At 39.6% G+C, this 16,882-nt stretch overlaps 1 protein-coding gene across 2 annotated transcripts in view; it reads right to left on the reverse strand.

Annotated features, from left to right (window-relative positions):
• The window catches only part of ksr2 (kinase suppressor of ras 2), a 154,186-nt gene that overhangs the window by 101,266 nt on the left and 36,038 nt on the right, over positions 1–16,882 (reverse strand). For both annotated transcript variants that reach the window (XM_022209952.2, XM_022209950.2), the window contains exons 4-5: positions 16,411–16,446; positions 14,975–15,476 (exon numbers count right to left, since the gene is read on the reverse strand). In XM_022209952.2, the coding sequence (XP_022065644.1) occupies positions 14,975–15,476; positions 16,411–16,446 (538 nt within the window). The remainder of the gene's footprint in view (positions 1–14,974; positions 15,477–16,410; positions 16,447–16,882) is intronic.

Below are 16,882 nucleotides of genomic sequence, written 5' to 3' on the forward strand. Positions count from 1 at the left end.
GGGTAACCTCAGCACACATCGAAGTCTGTAATGTATCACAGCAAGTTAACAGTCGGGTATTGAAGTTAAAATTTTAGATGCAGGGAAATAAGCAGCTAAAAAGATCAGAGCGACTACAACACAAGCCAAATTACTCTTCTTAGAACTAATTTTACTTTATTCATTGAATCTTTTATTTATTTATATTTCAACCTAGTTAATGTACAGTTTAACTCAGAGTGTCAAACAGAGTCAGTAGTCAGACTGGACTCATTAGGTTTCAGTGCAAGTAGTGAACTCATTTTTCACTTCACTTACACTTTTAGGACATATTTTTCTACATATGTTTTATATATATATATATATATATATATATACTGTTTGCACTGTTTAAATTTTGAAAGTATTTCTGATTCTGATTTTATTATTTAATTTGCATCATTTCTTACTGTTTTTGCCATTTTTAAGCTTCTATGTCTGTCTATCTCTGCTTTAATAATAGTCATTTTATTTCATTTTATTTTAAATCATCTGGTGTTTCCTCATTGCATGTGTTACACAGGATAGTGTTTCCTCAGTTCCTACGTCCTTGTGGCCTTTATTTGTAACCTGATTTGGGGGGTAGGAGGTTGTTTGTGCTGTTCTATTGTATTTTTATTTCTGCTATCTGTAAAGCATTTTGTGTTGCAATTTATTAGTATGAAAAGTGAATAAAGTCTGACTGATTGATTGATACTTTCTGTACCGGTGGAGCTGCTGCTGTTCTTCGTTGAGCCGCAGCTGTTCTTGGATGTGAACAAATCAACAGCAGAGCCACATCCACTGCCTCCTTCTCAGCAGTTGTCATATGTCTGTCTAATCCCATATTGGACAGCTCAAGCATACTTCCAGTCGACGGTGTAATCCCTGTTTCAAGTCACTGCTCCAGGTGTGTTAAACTACACGTAACCATAGAAACGGTGCCTCTGCTTCCATCTGTGCGACCAGATTATCCCGGTTCCAGACATCTGAACCATCGCCCCACATGTCCGCTTCGTTGAGCAGCTCTAAGGTTGTGACGGATGTTTCAGCCAGGTGGAGAAACAGTCGACCAATCAGAGCTTAGCAGGTGAGGATTAAGAAAAGGGAATGTCACCTACGTAGCTAGCTGGCTAGCTACATTCATGAAAACTACAAAGCAGAAAATGGATGAGATTAACGTAGCCAAAGCCAAAAACAACTCTACAAACTCAGTTTCCTCTCATTATTATCCAAATAATTCAAATGACATACTGAGCCACAACCTAAGTTAAACCTTGGAAGAAAAAAAAAGATATTCTTCGTGATTATACATTAACACTGTGGGACAGTGTGGGTGTAGTCTGATGACATTTGACAGTGGCTTAATAACATCTGCACTCTCAGGACAGCAGCTGCCACAGTTGAGGAGGTCAGCAAAAGTAATAGAGCTCAGAGTTTTTCCTTTTTCATCAGGGCACTGCAAAAGAATTCAGCTGAACCAAACTTTCAAATCCAGAAGGGTACACATAAGGTCATTTTGGAGCAATGCCGTGTTTCGTTATAAAACTACCTGCACTAATATCATATGCCAACAAGAAGCAGGCTTTAAATTAAAGCCACATGAACAAAGATGTTTATTAAGTTTGACTATTACATGAGGGGGAAGAAAGGTTTTACGTAGCTCATGACACACCATGATTGATAATATTGATACTGATCAACATCTTTATGAACAATGCTAATCTAAACATCATTCTATAGTTATTGTAGTCCACTGTATGGCTGTAAATAATGTTTATGAGCACTAAAGATTGTTTTTGTCCTAACATCAGCACACATCAAAGTCGATGATGTCACAGACCAGGGGTCGGCAACCCGCGGCTCCAGAGCCGCATGCGGCTCTTTCAGCCCTCTGTTGTGGCTCCCTGTAACTTTGGAAAATAAATTGTTCTGCCTTTCAGGCGTGTTTCAATGCATTTTAATATCCATCCATCCTCTATACACCGCTTTATCCTGCATTTTAATATAGAGAGTTTTATTGTAAAATTACCGCTCTTATTTTGACGTGTCACTCCACCGGATGTGCTGCTGGGGTTTTTCCCTGGGACATGAGAGCACAAAGTTGATGCAGAGAGACAACACGGAGCTTCCGATTCCCACACGTTTCATGCCTTTTTTTGTTTTACTCCTGGAGAAACGCCTGTAGTTTCACATCGTTTTGTACTCAAGAATGGCAAGCCTGTATATTAAAGCTCCACTCCAAGAAAGACACGTCTTGTCTTTGAGTCAAAAGTACTCGTGAGTACTAAGGTAAACTACGGATAATTGTCTTGCTCAATATCTACTCTTTGATAGGGTAATACACGTTACTCGCAAGAACACGGCTCGATGTCACATCCAGGCAGCAGGTCAGAGAATCAGAGGAGTGTTGTCTTGGAAAATAGGGCAGCGACTTACCGGAGAAAAGTTATTAGCTTAAGATAAATAGATTTTACAAGTTAAATAGACATTCGCAAAATATTGATTTCCAGCTAACATTACGTAACATATGAGGTCCAGGAGCAAAAATGACATTAACCAAGTAAGATAAATATTAGTGGAAGGACACAATTAAAAAATGAATCTATCGAATTAGAGGCTTTGTAATTAATTAATCACGACTGATTAACAAGGGCATAGAGGTAAAAAAAAGTGATATATGCAGTGTTGTCTTCATTTTAAATGCCAAAAGGATTTTGCGGCTCCTGGTGTTTTCTTTTCTGTGGAAAAACGGGTCGAAATGGCTCTTTGAGTGTTAAAGGTTGTCGACCCCTGTCATATATGGTAAAAAAAAATAGTGGGGTCTCAAAGTTAATATGTTGGATTCCTACAGAAATGGACAGAAGTAAAGACCTGATATGAGCGGCTGTGATACAAACCAAATCATTGCGATCATCTCTTAAACAACTGTACTGAAACAACCAGCTGGGTATTGAGGATAGGTTGGAACAATTCTGATCTCTGGTACCTCCAACTTCTAACTGACAGGACTTAAAGGATCTTCTGCTAGCATTCTGGTTCTAGATAAAACAGCATCCACACATCGTCAGGTTGAAGATGGTTTGATGGCACATCAGACTAAACATATAATAGATTAGATTCCAGTGCTATATGCAGAAGTTAACATATTTGCTTATACTTGGATCACAAATTGTACTTTCTAAAGGTCCCACATGGTGAAAATCCATTTTTATTGTAACTTGTATGTACAACTTGTAGGTATATAGAAAAAAATCTGTGAAAATATGAAGACACCGATAGTTGGTGCAAACATCGTCTAATCCTGCAAACTCACTGCTTCCAGGTCGGATTTATTTACTTTCTAGAGCTGCTTCTGCTAACTCTTCAATGTCTCAGCCACAAGCAAAGTTCACCAAAGGTTCTGCTGTTGACTGCACTCCCAGCATCACAGAAACTGACAATCCAATGAATTAGTGTTATTATTTATGGAGGGTCACCACAACAATAGTAAAATCCTTAGCGCTAGCGCATTATGAAGCTAATGGGGCTAACGCTACCACGAGCTTTGATTCTATGGTTACAAGTTGAAGCATCATAGGATGCTGAGGGACATTCAGAGTTGTGGAAACTTTAATGGCAATTTGAAACCAATAAACAAGGACTAGATCTGTTCCTGTGTTTTCATGTAGCCTGCTGTACCTCAGTCCAACTTAATTTCAGCCACTTTACTCCTGTTTGCTTCTCTCCTGCTCTGTGCTCACAAATACTGCATTTAAGCACAGCCGAATTCCCAATAAAACTGTTCTCATTTAAATATTCGGCTGTTTCTCTTGTCAGAGAATGAAACAAGTATGAAATAGTGACTAAATGCAGCCAATTAAAACTACATGTCAACCAGCAGTCATTTCAGAGCCATTTCCAAGCTGCAGCTATGCAACACTAAACCTACTGATTTTATAACTGTACAAAGTCACCATATACGAGTGAAAAACAACACCTGTGCTGCGAATTTGCTGATATGTCCATGTCAAATGATGGTTTACAGAGAAAAAATTGCGATGTAATGCACTTAAATATATGTCAGCAGTCGTGCAGTAAATTGTTCAGCTGTATTTAAAGCTACAGACATTAAAACAACCCCCTTAAAACGGGGCTAAAAAAAGAAGTTATACAGTCACGATAAAATGAACCATCTTTGCAGTATTTTGAGCTATAAAAAAATGAAAGACACATTCTGGGAACATGTGAGACTTTGATTAATTTGCTGAAAAGGGGCACAATGTGGGACCTTTAAGTCTGCGGCACCTCACAGCAAATCCTCTTGTGATGTTCACCGCTCGATCATCGCAACTTCGCCTCAGTTTCCTTTGCACCACGGAAAACCAAATCTAATAATAAATGTTGAAGACTGAATCGGTAGATGTTACGGATGACTGAAAGATAACACATTGACAGGTTCTCAAAAGAGACGCATAATGAGAGGGGTGACGAGAGAAAGAAAAGGAAACAGAGAGCGAAAGGGGAAAGGAAAGGGGGAGAGAAATATATGGTGTGTACACCAGCTCAGTGAAAGCAAACAGCTAAATTAGTCATGGAAGGGATGCAAATTTGCTTCCCCTGAGTGCTGTATGGTAGAATTACCCTGAGAGAAGCAGAGGGTGAATCATGCCAACCCCCGGCACCATGTGATTTATTAGCAAACATCCAATTCAATAAGAAAGTGCTTAACATTCAAAAAGCTGTGAAAGTCTCATAAGGTGGCATTAACTATATGATATTACCATTTCTACTGGCAGGGGGAAGGCAAGACAAGAGACGGTGGAAAAACAAACACACCCACTTTTCCAGAATGATCCTGGTGTGACGAGCCAAGTGGGACTGTGACAGACTGAAAACTCACTTGGCCTTTTCTACGCACGCGTGTTACTACTCATTAACATAGACAACGAGGTTCATTAATTGACACTCCAGCCCAAAGAGCCTCTCTCTGCTTTGAAAAGGGCATGGGGAGAGAGAGAGAGGGAGATATGGGGAGAGAGACGCTGAAAAATAAAGTGGGGAAAGGGAGAGAGTTGGGTGCAACATAAGCAGAATGAGATCGCTGTTGCACTCCTGCCTAGAAATTAAAGTTTAAGTGGTGCTGGGTATCCGGCGCACTTATGTTTCTAAGTAAAACTGTAAAACAGCTATTGCAGGTCGCCCAGAACTATTTCAGCCTCGCAAACGTCTGCGTTGAGAGATATAATCATTTCATGGAGGTATTTTGAGCAAAAAAAACACCCTATTTTCTCTCAGCTGGTATTGGAAATGTTTACCGGAGAAATCTTTTGATAAAAATCTCAATCTGTATTTTCTTTCCCTCAAGATTCTATATGATTCCAAAAACTTTTTTCAATGCGGGAACCCAACAACCCTTGCAAAAAAAAAAAAACTTGCAGTGCATTTTCGCAGAAAGAATGAGATAAAACCAAAAAATTTCAATCTGCAGTTCCTGGAACCCAGAAACATCCTTCTTTTGGGGTTATTTTCTGCTAGACCAGAAAATATTAGTGGTTGAAGTTCCTGACTGGTCAAGCATCATGGTTGCTGCAACTGGGCCAGATTCCGAAGGATTCAGCCTGAAAGTCTTATTGTTGCTACCGTTTGTGGGACAGAAATGTTTACCAGGCAGCATAAGCTTGTATATTAAACAGGCAAACACACATACTATAGCAAAGAAGCTGTCCAGATCCAAAAGATAAACATGGATATCATTGAAAGCAGTATATTCACTGAGATATTCACTAAGATCAGTCTTAAAAATGTCTCAATGATCAATGATAAACTTTACCCTATGGCAATTTTTGCGGTGGTGATTGCAGTTACTATGAGAACGTAGCAAAAACTGATACAATCCTACCCTTTCACCAGCTGCCAGATCTGTAATGCTACCCATGCCGTGTACTGACTTGAATGCATTTGTTGGTGTTTTTATGTAGGCTTCACTGAAAGGAGACTTTGGGACAGAGTGGCCAAATACAGGAATGCTATTTGTACAAATGGAAGTACAACTTCAGAGTGATTCAACACGAAAGAACTTTGAGTGTTTATCTTATTCCCTGGTGAGGATAAAATCAAACAGCTTAAACAAATCTATGCATTAAGGCCACCAGTTACCCTGTTTGCCAAAATGATTCTGATATTTCATCGTTCTTATAGTCATTACCCGATTTGGATATTAGGGCATTCTCGAGTTATTATTTCTAAAAGTCTTTTCCTTTTAAAGGTCCCTTAAGTGTTTTTGTTTTTATTCATATAAAATAAATAATGGTTATCTACTGAGCCTATAAAAAGCATTCAACCCCCTTGGAAGTTTTCTCCTTTTATCGTTTTTCCATCACTGAATAATGCTCAATTCAGCCGTTTTTTGTTTGTCTGTTTGCTTGTTTTTACAAGAAGTTACCAAAAAAAAGAATCTGTCATGCCAAAGTGAAAACAGATTTCTACCAAGTAATGTCAAATAGTTAAAGATATGAAACTTCACCCTCTTCAAGTCAGTATTTAGAAGATTCTTTCCCTATATTTTGCCTCATTAATTTTACCCTCTACCTTTAAAACATGATGCTGCCACCACCATGCCTCACAGTGGGGATGTTTGTGAATATGTGCAGTATGTTTTGCAGCAAACATAGCAAAACGCTCTTTTTTTTTTTTGGTCCCATCAGACCAAAGAACCTTCTTGACTTCAGAGCCTACTACTTCCCTAATTGTCTAAGGATATAAAAAGTGAGAAGGGGACTTTGTGTTTCCCCCCCTGAAGAAAGCCCAGGCACATTGGTGTGCTTTTTAATGTCTCTAGTCCTCTGAAATTAAGGCCTTTTACTTGTCAAACCCGCCTTGAGCACTTGGATTTTGATTTTTTATATTTTTTCAGTTATAGTTATTTCCTCCCTCTTGCTGATAAAGTTTTGCTTTGTTTCATTTCTTAAAAAAAACAATAAAACTACATAATTTTCTAGTCTACTCCCTTATCAGACTGAGTTGTCCAATCTTTACATACATTGTGCCAATCTAAAAGGAATTTCTTACAGTTTCTGCTTCAGTTCCTGTTTCACTTTCCACCGTTTCCTCCTACATGGGACATTTATCAAATATTTCATTTTAATCGTTTTTTAATCATTGTATCGTTACTGTGCTCCAGCTGGATGGGATGGAGAATCGGTAAGTTTCACTTCAACAGTGAAAACAGAATAATCCTTGAAAGAGACATTAGAGAATGATTAGCAAATCTCTGGAGTGCGTCAAAAAAGGGCACTGCTGGTTTGATTGATTTACTAATTGTGCGAGTGTGTGTGTGTGTGTGTGTGTGTGTGTGTGTGTATGTGTGTGTGTGTGTGTGTGTGTGTGTGTGTGTGTGTGTGTGTGTGTGTGTGTGTGTGTGTGTGTGTGTGTGTGTGTGTGTGTGTGTGTGTGTTTGCAATGGCTCAGTGGGGTGGGTAGGAATTGATTGAAAGCAGAAAGTGGTTCTCACATTTCAAAGTCAAATTACTGTAGTAAATGAAGGGGGAAACAATGGAGTCATTAAGAAATTCTCACCTTCCTGACAAGATGTTAAATACATTAATAGACAGCCCGATGTAATTGTCTGCGTCTCTCTCTGTCGAGGAGATACGACAAGACGAATTGAAAAGGGAATCCAAAAACATCTGGTGAGCCACATCTCATGATGTGTGGCTTTTCAATTGATTATACACCGAGCATAATCAGGCATGTCCCAGGAGGTTAACAGTGATTTGAAGACATTTCCACAGAAACACTTGGAGACGCAGTTTAACCCTCTATGCTGCAAATCTTTCCATGAAAACAGCTCCCCAAGATGTATGTGATGACAAAGAAGACATAATATTTGACAGATAACCATTCACTGTCCAGCTGGACTGCATTATCTCTTAAAGTTAGTTCGTTTAAAATAAAATAGAATGCATTCTGAGCTCTGTAGGTCCTAGACCATGTCTCCTTTTTGGATTCTTTGACTCAAATTGAGCAAAATGCCCATTTCTGTTGCATACTGTTGTGCAAGTTGATATTAACAGCCTGGCTTCTGGAACATAACTATACTGCTGTACATAATGACTGAATAAATAACCAATGAGGTCAAAATGTTGCATTTTGCTCTGTATTTCTTCCGTTATGGGAATATTTAGCAGCCAAACCAAACTATTTCTAACCTTGTGTTATCGGGGTTGTTGCTAAATTGTTACACAGATCACATTTTAGAGATAAATTAAGCTAATAAAACTGGGGACTTTCTGACTTAGACTGCTGCCTTCAAGACAAAAAAAAAACAAACTAATACTAAACACATGGAAATTCAGTACTGAAATTTGAACTGCAGTCCCCTACTGTATATGCATATTTATTGCCAATGTACACTGAATGACTCAGACTAATTTTAAACTAATTACTTCCATAATTCCCCTAAACTTGGCAACATCCCTGAACTCAGCATATTTTTCATCATGCTGAGGATCAACTCATTAATTACAGGACAGGGAATGTGTTTTTCTACTTTGTAGTCATCCCAAATTGATATAGAAGGTACAGCTGTAAGCAGGAGGGGTGACTGTAAAACTAACACTTCTTTTTGAACTGCTGTTGCTTCTGGCTTTTGTTTTTTCAATGATATTCTGAATTGTTGGCTGAGAGGATTTGTTTTGACACGTAAAAATGTATGTGAAACTAATGCAGAAATGTTTTGCTATCTGAGCTCTTCGATGCTAATGCAGAGCTCAACCAAGACATGAGGATTTGACTTCTTTAATGGCTTCCACAGACAAAGAAAGAACGCCATTGCTTCCAAATGATTTCACATGTTAATTGGTAAGATTTTGCTACTTGTGAAAGTCATGCCAGAAGATCTATTTTTACATTACATCTATCGAACAGAACCAGAGTCATTACCATAGGAACAAGAACAATGTGCTCAGTATCTACAGTGGTGCCCAAAAATATTCACACCCATGAGAGTTTGATCTTAAAGTGAACTTCTTTTTCACCAATTGGTTTCTTCTGACTGGAAATTGCATAAACAAGTCACAAAAATGGCTAGACATTGTGTTGGAGATCTTCTTTTTTCAAATCTTCATGCCCAAAATGATGAAATTGTCAGAAGTCTCTAAGAAATGCAGCTTCTATACCATTACAAATAGATCTGGTAATTCCTACAATGTTCTAGAGCTTTCTTTTGCACTACAAATTGACAGCAGTTGATATAGGAGTTTTCTAGTTAGTTACCAGTCATTTGCAAGTCATGACTAAAACCACAGTGCTGCCATTAGGGTCCATCACTGAGAGACAGTTGCTGCTCACAAGATGGGAAAAGGCTATAAAGTCATGTCCAAGTGTTTTTAAGCATCAGAAGCCACAGTGCAACGTATATTCACAAAGTACAAGGAGTTTCAAAGTGTGAAAAATCTCAAAGGGCATGGTAGGAAGTCAAAAAAATGGCAAGAAAAGTAATTCAAGAGGTCAAGGAGAATTCAAGGACCAACACCAAGACCAAGCAAATCTCAACCAGACACTCCAGCTGACACGAAACAAGAATAATATCCATCGGGTTTCTCAAAGACCGGCGCACAAAAAAACTCAAAAACTCACCTAGACCAAGAAGACAGCTCCTGGTCATCGGTTCTGTGGTTGGATAGGTTAGAAATGGGTGTTTGGAAAGAGTGAAGTGATGTTTTTTTGGTAAAGGCAAGAAGAGACGTTCGACCTCAAGAACTGTGTTGCACTCCTGTTTTTTGTTTTTGTTTCTAAGAGCCCTGTAATGTTAAATTTCTCCTTTGTGAGATTAATAAAGTCTATCTTAATCTTAATCTTAATCTTAACACCACCAAGTCCACGGTCAAGCATAATAATGGGAATTAAATGCTTTGGGGGAAAATCCACCCAACGGGCCAGGCAACCTCACCAATTCAAAGAGCATTTGAGAAAAGACAACTACATTAGGATTCTGTAAAAAGCCTTAACCTTGAGCACCACTGGACATTCCAGCAAGACAATGATCTGAAACGTACAGTCCAAGTGGTCAAAAAAAAATAGACAATATCAGCATTTTCGAGCAACCCAGACCAGACCTGCATCTCAATGAGAATCTGTGGAGAGAACTGAAGACCAGAGTGATGGCAAGGAAGACTTCCAACCTCCAAGACCTGAAAATCCCTATGGAGATATGCAAAAAGCTTATTAGCATCATTTGATTCTTATGGTGGCAAATACAGGCTTTGGCATTGACCACCACGAAAGTGTAAGAATATGGCATATTTGGTATGCCATATGGCATGTTTGGCAAAAACCACAGAAACAGCTGAAATTTACCACTTGTTTGTCATTTCCAGTCATAAAAAATCTATTCAAAAAAACCTTTGTCCAATCTCAACATAATTAGTCCGCAAAAAATTAAATAAATGATAGTTAGAAACCTCTCTCTACATACATAATCAATTCCTGAATAATGTTTAAATATCCATCGAACCATTTTTCCTTGACCACATGCCTTCATGCAGTGTGAATATATTAGTTATCTGCTAATGCTACTTGGAATAAACACCTCATCTCATCTTGATAGATCTTCTATCTAGCTGAAAATGGCTAAAAGCAAAGACAGTTGAGCATCAGTTGCCAAAAAGAAAGAAAAAAAAAACAGACCCAAATATCTTCATGAGGACACAGAGGACCAAATCACTCCTGAATGTATTTGGACTGGTGCTTGACAGGTGGTGAGAAAGAACACTCCAATTTCCTCACACAGCTGAAAGTTTTCCTCTCTTATGCATTTTGACTTGCAAAAATTGGCAGCTGTTTCATCTTGGGGGGAGACTTTTCTTGGATTCGTAGAGAATACTGAACGCTCCGGTAAGGAGGCAATTTGCTCATTATTTCTATGGATGGGATAGAAAACCATGCGGTTCACTGCGAGCTGAAAAGGAAAACACATTATCACACAGACAAACACATTAAGCAGAGAAGTACAAAGCTATAAAGCTGAAGATGAGCGTCCGTGCAGGCAAACCGTCGGATTCACCGAGTTTTGCAATCAAAATAAGCAACCAGAAACAATTTTTGAACCACGATTATAGAAAATAAAAATCATATTTGAGATCCGATAAATGTGCAAGTGGAAATGAAAAACATTGAAATAGGTTATTATGCATTAAAAAGGCAATTTAGATGCTTTAATAGCCAAGAGGCAACTATTTGCAATGTAGCCAATACTGCAAAAATGATTTGAATTAATATATGAGATGAAAACGGGAATATTAAACATATACATTTGAATTTTTCTGACTTTAACAAGCATAAAAAGAGACTGAATTCCAGCAAAGCAGAATGCAATAAATTTTTATTCATATGTTCACGTATAATGTAATCATTTTATGCAATCTTTATCTTTACCTCTAACATACTTACATGTTTCCAACGTAAAAGGAAGCATTGTAGATTATGAAATTTTTTTACAAACTAAAATGTCACTTATCCGTCTGTGGATGAAGCAAACTTCAGTTCATCAGTTTATGCCAGGTAGTCATGCACATTCAGCTACATAGTCTTGGTGCTGTATTATGCAGTGATAATGAGATATTAGGCCATATCTCATTAAGATAAAGGGAGAAAAATGTCTCTTGGGGTCAGGGGGTAATCTCTGGTTATTGTGTCCTGGACATCGTACCAGGCAATTAAGCACAAGAAAATGAGGACCTATGGAGCACTGAGAGCTTATTAAAAACCTGAGTTTAGTAATAAGGGGCAATATGGATAGTATGGAAGGAGCATGTTAAAAAAAAGAAGCAGCCGTTTAGATAGGTAGGAAATATTGTGTGATTTTCATTCCATTCAGCTCCAGTGAAGTGTTTAGAGGAATCTTGATGCAAGACTTAAGAGAGTATAAAATTGAGTAATTTTCAAGCAATAAGGAGGTAAAAAAATAAAAACAAAAACAAACAGAAGCTAACTTTGCATTGTTACACATCCAGATACAAAACAAACTCAGCCTCATGCCAGAACTGACTGAACAACCAACCTGCTGCTTGCCAGCAACCGCCCTCCAACCAATTATGATGTATTATGAGGTTCTTGGCTATCAGAGAAGCCAGCAGATTTGCCCTGTCTCGATGAGTCGCAACATTTCCAGGCACACACAGGCTATTGATTAGAGCGGCTCAACTCGCAGCCTGCAGTCTATCAGTGCTCGGGGACCGGTAATCAATTCTCTAATGCCGTTTGAGCCTATTCACTGCAGCTATGATCCACTCGTCACTGAGCAGATACCCGCCGACATGTGTGGACGCGGCCCCGACCAGGCGCACATCACATATAACCCAGATGGCCATCACAAAAGCAGGGGACGACTCCCAGATATTAACTTACCAAGTGTAGCAGTGACAGCGCACTGTCATCTAATGGCATTATCAAAATGAGTGCAGCTCTCCTGAGGCAGACTCTGGTTCCTGATTACCGAGCAGTGGTGCACCCTGTCCACAGCCAAATCTGATCAGCATAGCACCAGACGTACGGACGGCCAGTCAGGAACTCGGCCCGAAGGCCCCCTTATCTCTACCGACAGGCCATTGGTTCTTTATGGGCAATGATGTCCTCCCAGGAATTAATCTGATTGGGGTCTGGTGGAAGATTATGCTCGAGTAAAACTGCTGAAAGGAAAGGTGGGGTCCGAGCTTCCTTTCTAAACTACTTGGATCAGATGGAATTACGTCGTGAGACCTTGTGCAGAGCAGGCCGGGACGGAGGCTCTGAATGTTTGCTCCAGGCAAACCATCTGTTGAAATTGACTGGCCGTTGCTAGATTTGGAATATTGTTTTAGAGACACTATGGGAAAAGATAACTTTGACACTGACACAATAAAACCATGCTTCTTCACTTCTAAAACGGGTTATTCCATCTCAACTCATCATCAACCTTCTGTTCGACCGGCTCTGTTTTGCTTGAAACTTTTTAATCATATACTACCCAAATTTAGCAAAGTATCTGTGAAATTTTAGCTTGTCGACCCAACTTGCATATTTGAATTATAATATCTGATGAAATATTAAAGACAAAAGCCTGTAATTTTCACTGTTATTTCTCATCATGTCACTTATTCAGAATCTGCATTAAAATATTAAAAAATAAATGCATTTGAAGCTGTCATGAAAAGTCCCATCTTTGAGCTCACATTCACAAAAAATTAATTAACGCAGAAGTCAACTGGGGATATTTTCTGAACAATATTTAGTTCAGGTCACAATAATGCAAAACAAAAGAGTACTTTTTGAAGGAAAAAAAAAACTTGATAACTAAATATTAAAGTCAGTTATTTTTGTGTAACTTTTAGAACTGATTGGACAGCTATAATGAGTTGTACCACAAAAACAAAGAAATATTACTAAATACAAGAATAAAATAGTTTAATACCATCACCAAAACATAGTGTAACATTTCAATGTGCGAAAAAGCCTGTACAAAGTGACCAACAGGCAATCTTTTTTTTTTAAAGATCACAATAACACCCACGGTTCTCGCCAGCGCATTTCAGCGTAACGGCCCGTTACGCAGTCTAACAGCCCGTTACGCTGTCAGTTTAAAAGATTCCGCTGTGATTAGGGCCGCTATGCTGTTATTTTGACAGATCAGGGTTCTCGCCAGCGCATTTCAAAGATTACGCTGTTGTTATGAGAGTGTGTGGCTCCGTCATGAGAGAGGGAGAAAGAGCAGCGTGTGTGTGAGAGAGAGAGCGAGATGTCCAAGCGACCTTGAATGCAGCGCGAGCTAGAGAGACGGCAGTTCGGTAGAGGAGGAGAGAAGGTGTGTAGTTGCTGGGTTGGTGGTACTGTGCGGTTCAGCCACTGTTGATAGACAATAAAGGCTGCAGTTTTCTTCGATACGGCTGGGCTCCTGTGTCTTTGCCTCTACGGCTGCTGATGAAGTGAAGGGGGTTAACCCCGGGCTTCCTGACCACGGTAGGGGGCCGAACAGGAAGGGTTAACACTGTGATTAGGGCCGCTACACTGTTATTTTGACAGATAACGCCATGTGCGTTTGTTTTGATCGACTAAGTGCCTATCTAGGTTAATTTATGTCTCCCACCTCAGCCGTACTTTCCTGTCGTCGAATGACCCGTTCCCGTCTATTGCACATGCGCGTGTGCGTGCACGTGTGGAACCTGCCATTTCGCTGAAAAAAAATCCTGGTGAGAACCCTGATACCTGTGCGGAAATGTTGTACTTGTTGATTTAAGTTTTTTTCAGTTTTCCTTATTCAAAGAAATTCAGGGTTGTTTTTCTTAAATAGCATGAGACAATATAACCGTCATACATTTTTGAGTTCTCTCTCCTAGGGATGGTTGTGCTGTTTCCATAGAGGTGAAGGACTTTATATTGCAGTGAAAAATGAACCCACAGAGAGGGAAAATGGCAGATCTGCTTGGGCTTCACTTGTAATGGGAGTATGATTTATTGCAGTATTGCCAGTACTAGCACTGATAGGATCTGAACAATCCTATCATCTCGAATTCTTTGCTTCTTGTTGCAACCACATAATTTTCAATTATGTAATTATATGTAATATAACTAATAGTTTTTAAAATTAGCAATTATTATTACATGATTGAAAAAACATAGTTATGAGAAAATGAGGATTCATTTGTCATCAGTCACATGAATCTTTAAAAATTATGGTGTCCTCCTTTTTGATGCCAAAACAACCATATATATTTGGCAAATAGCTCATTTGAAATTAAAGTTTTTTCAGCATATAAATCTCAAGAAACTTCTAGAATTTGTCTTACAAATCAAATAGTATGTGTGTTTGTCACATGATCAAAACTGGGGGAAAGAATGGCTGGTGACTAAGATGGAATCCACTCTTCCAAATTTTAGTAGTGGGGTGATACCTTTTTCACCAGTTAGCACACAAAGCTTCAAACCTGCGGCCATAATAAATCCAGAGGAGAGCAACACTTACTTTGGTGTCTGCGTGTCCTCCAAGCGGTTCCCCAGCTGGAACTCGTGGGATTTGCTGCGGTGCAGCGCGGTGAAGCCTGGCAGCAGGTGGATGAGCTTGCGGCTCGGCGGAGGCGGCGTTCCCGGGGCCTTCACTTTGTTTCTTCGCCTCATGGGGGGAGTGCCAGGCGGGGTCATGGTGTTGACCACCAAGGGAGTCCGAGGAGGCGTGTGGCCAAAATGCCTCTGGCGGGGTGACGGGGGCAGGGAACGATGACCAGTGTCCAGGGGTGGGAAGAGGCCGGTGGCGGGGCTGTCGACGGTGAGCCGATCGGCATACAAAGGGGGGGCCAGGGCCTGAGGGCTGTGGCACATGTGCTGGTTGTACTTGGACTGGACTTTGGGGCTTTGGGAGAGCTGGAAACGAATCCACTGACTGGCCTCTGGCTGGCACACCGGAGTGTTTTCCTTTCCAGATTCAGAGGTGGGCCACTGGATGGACCAGTCCTGTTTCGCCTGGCTCCCTGTTGGAGGACAGACATGGAGACAGCAGAGCACCTGGTTGGAACATATGGTAGAAAATGAATGCTTTAGGGGCTCACACAAACTACAAAATAACATATTGTCTTTGATATCCGTAGTGGTATCCAGGCATGCACGTGCTTGTGGTCTGATTTGCCCAGGTCTACCTCCACCTACTATACCGTCCAAATAAATGGATTTAATGTTGCTCACAGCTTTTAAAAATGACCTTTAAAAAACTAAAGAGCAACATCTCCAGAAACAATGTCACGATGACTCTACAGACCGTCTTATTTTCAGCAGAACTGCTTTATAAAAGGAGAATTATTCTCAGTGATAACTGTTGAAACAGTGCTTTCATGGAAAAAAAATAATGACTGAATTTGAATTTGAAATATTTTGTCAGCACAAGAGAGAAATCTACAACTGCATGTCAGGATACCACTTGGGTTAAGCCAAAAAAAAATAAATGTGTGTCTTTATAATTTGGGTGAACATTTGTGTGTAATACGGTGTATCAAGTTAAACTAAATTGGTTCCTGCCGTGCATTTAATATTAAAACACCCATTAGCGTTATTTCTTGATTGCAGCAGTTAGTAATCCTGGAAGCAGGCAGACATTTACAGCCAGCTAATGTGCTCAATTCAGGTAATGAAGAATTAACTTTGCCGTTATCTGATGTGAACATATTAGTAGTGCAGTGGTGTTCAAATATGCTAATGTGGAGCAGATTAAGCATCAGTGGATGGAGCAGGAGAATGAGAGAAATGGAAGAGCGCGAAAACATAACAGGGCAAAAGCTGCATGAGTCATAACACAAGCCAACTTTTACCGAAACTAAACTTTCAGCTGAATGAGAAAGAGGGAACAAAAAGAAAAACTTGAAAGTGAGCAGCCAAAATGAGTGTTTTCGAGCTCAGGCGACAATACTTTACCTCCGTTACTGTGCAATTTATCCTCCTCAAGTTGTTCTTCAGAAAGAAACAAAAACAAAAAAAAGAATGTGTTTATTGATCTGGAAGAGAAACGGCAGAAATATTCTACTTGTGTTTCCGTCTGCAGTTCCGCATAGCCAAAAGGGCCGTGCAGCAAAAGAAAGCGTATCGTTGGTGGAATTGATCCTGGGTACGTCTAAACAGATGCAGCATCTCATGCATGACCAATGTTGACCTCATAAAACTGCAAATGACCGCCACGATTAATGCAAATTTCTGTCAACAACATGTCTTTCTGTTTTTGCTTGGTGTCATTATTTTTCTTCCCCATGACACTGTCTCCAAGGAGCTACGAGCATCAAAAAACATAAACTTCAAACACAATATAAACACCAGCAACATCAAATGAACCGCGAGAAAAATCAGCCATAAAAGGTCCCAGTTGAATAGAAAAACTTAGGGCGGTTAAAAA

The sequence above is a fragment of the Acanthochromis polyacanthus genome, chromosome 7 (assembly GCF_021347895.1).
Source record: "Acanthochromis polyacanthus isolate Apoly-LR-REF ecotype Palm Island chromosome 7, KAUST_Apoly_ChrSc, whole genome shotgun sequence".
NCBI lineage: Eukaryota > Metazoa > Chordata > Actinopteri > Pomacentridae > Acanthochromis > Acanthochromis polyacanthus.